At 58.0% G+C, this 1,676-nt stretch overlaps 1 protein-coding gene across 1 annotated transcript in view; it reads right to left on the reverse strand.

Annotated features, from left to right (window-relative positions):
* The window catches only part of CDYL2 (chromodomain protein, Y-like 2), a gene marked incomplete at its 5' end in the record, with an annotated part of 53,515 nt that extends 52,183 nt beyond the window's left edge, over positions 1-1,332 (reverse strand). The window contains one exon of the mRNA XM_010850859.1: positions 708-1,332. Coding sequence (XP_010849161.1) covers positions 708-1,332 — 625 coding nt within the window. The remainder of the gene's footprint in view (positions 1-707) is intronic.
* Positions 1,333-1,676: the final 344 nt, after the last annotated feature.

Here is a 1,676-nt window from a genome sequence, read left to right on the forward strand (position 1 = left end):
CAGACTCGAGAGCTCGAAAAACCTGGGTCATTGTCTCCTCTTTCCCCAGTTGTGCCTATGGGGCCTTGGTCAGAGGGAGGGGGGATTCCAGCATCTTTGCTGGGTGACTTGCAAGAGGCAAGTCAGGCACCAAGAAGGGCAAGAAGGCACCAAGCCAAAGGAGCCTAGGCAGGGGTCCAGGCAGCCTCTGGGACCTAATACAGACCGGGGAGCTGATCATGCATATTAGCGAGAGATGGGGGCAGGGAGTTCCAGCTGAAGGGCCAGTTTGGGGAATTCCAAGTCCAAACTGGGTCTGAGAAGGAGGAGCAGCCCCTGGCCCAGACTCCACCTCTCTGGGCTATGGTGCTGGGTTCACAATGAGATTGAAAGCAAGGGCCCTGGGAGGCATGTGAGCCCCAGAGACACTGGCCCCGGGGTAAATGAATCTCAGGTTCTGGGGGTTAGGGACTCTGAGCTGCCCTCAGGGCAGGGCCTCCAGAGCAGTTACCATGGCCTCGGGTGTCCCCGAGGGCAGCTGGGGATGCTGGACCTGGGACTGGCCTTGGCCAGAGCGTCAGTGGCTTGGCCTCCCCCACCTACATAGGCATCCGGGAAGGGCAAGGGATTGAGCCTGCAGGGCCCCAGGTAAGAGAGCCAGGGCAGGGGTCCTGTGTTTCCCCAGGCTGCCCGCAAAGTCCCATCAGAGAGGAGGAGCAGCCACATACCCAGCCCGTTCTCCGCCAGCACCGCGGGGCTCCCATCGCAGTCGCCCAGGTCCTGCTCGCCCACGTCGTTCAGATCCAGGTCAGGCTGGTGGGACCCGTCTCCAAAGGGCCTCTCGTCCTTCTCGGAGCCAGCATCCCCATTCTCCATGCCATTCTGTGCCTTTTTCAGTGGCATGATTTGCAGGCCACTGGGGGTAGTCCTGTAAGACACCGTCTTGGCGGCCCGGTCCCCGCTCGCTGGGGGCTTGGCTGAATAGCCTTTCTTGGGCTTGGACAGGGAAGGGTTGACCCGCTTCCGTTTGTGGGAAGTCCCTTTGCTCTTGCCGGCGTCCGAGGGCCTGTGGGGGAGCTTCTCAACCGAGGGTCCTCGGCCGTCCCGCAGGAGCTTGGAGGCGCCGGGCTGCTTCCCCGACTTGAGCCTCTTGTCCTTGGCCAGGTGCAGCCCGTTGAACTCATCGATGAACTCCTCACAGTGCAGCAGGTGGTGCTCGGGCTCCCAAGTGTCCTCCGTGCTCCCGTAGCCTTTCCACCGGATCAGGTACTCCCATTTTCCCTTCTTGTTCTTCCTCTTGTCTACAATCCTTTCGACCTGGGATGCGGGAGGAGAATCAGGAAAGAGAGAGAGAGAAGGAAAAAAAAAATCAAATCATTGCTAGGTCACAAGAACAACACAAGGACAGAGGTGTCCATCCTGGCTAGGGGGGCCAGGAGGCTGACCCTCCCAGGAGCCTTCAAGAAGGCTGGTTCATTTCAGGAGATCGCTGAAGGGAACCAAAGGCACACGTGCGGTTGTTTCCCATGACAACTGCATGATGCCACGCCTGGCTGGTTGCCTCTACCTGTCTGTCCAAGGCTTGCTCTTTTTCTTTTTTAAAGATTGGGTGTGGACCATTTTTAAAATCTTCATTGAATTTGTTACAATACTGCTTCTGTTTTACGTTTTCGGTTTTTTTGGCCCTGAGACATGTG

The sequence above is a fragment of the Bison bison genome, unplaced genomic scaffold (genome assembly GCF_000754665.1).
Source record: "Bison bison bison isolate TAMUID 2011002044 unplaced genomic scaffold, Bison_UMD1.0 scf7180017864295, whole genome shotgun sequence".
NCBI classification, from domain to species: domain Eukaryota; kingdom Metazoa; phylum Chordata; class Mammalia; order Artiodactyla; family Bovidae; genus Bison; species Bison bison.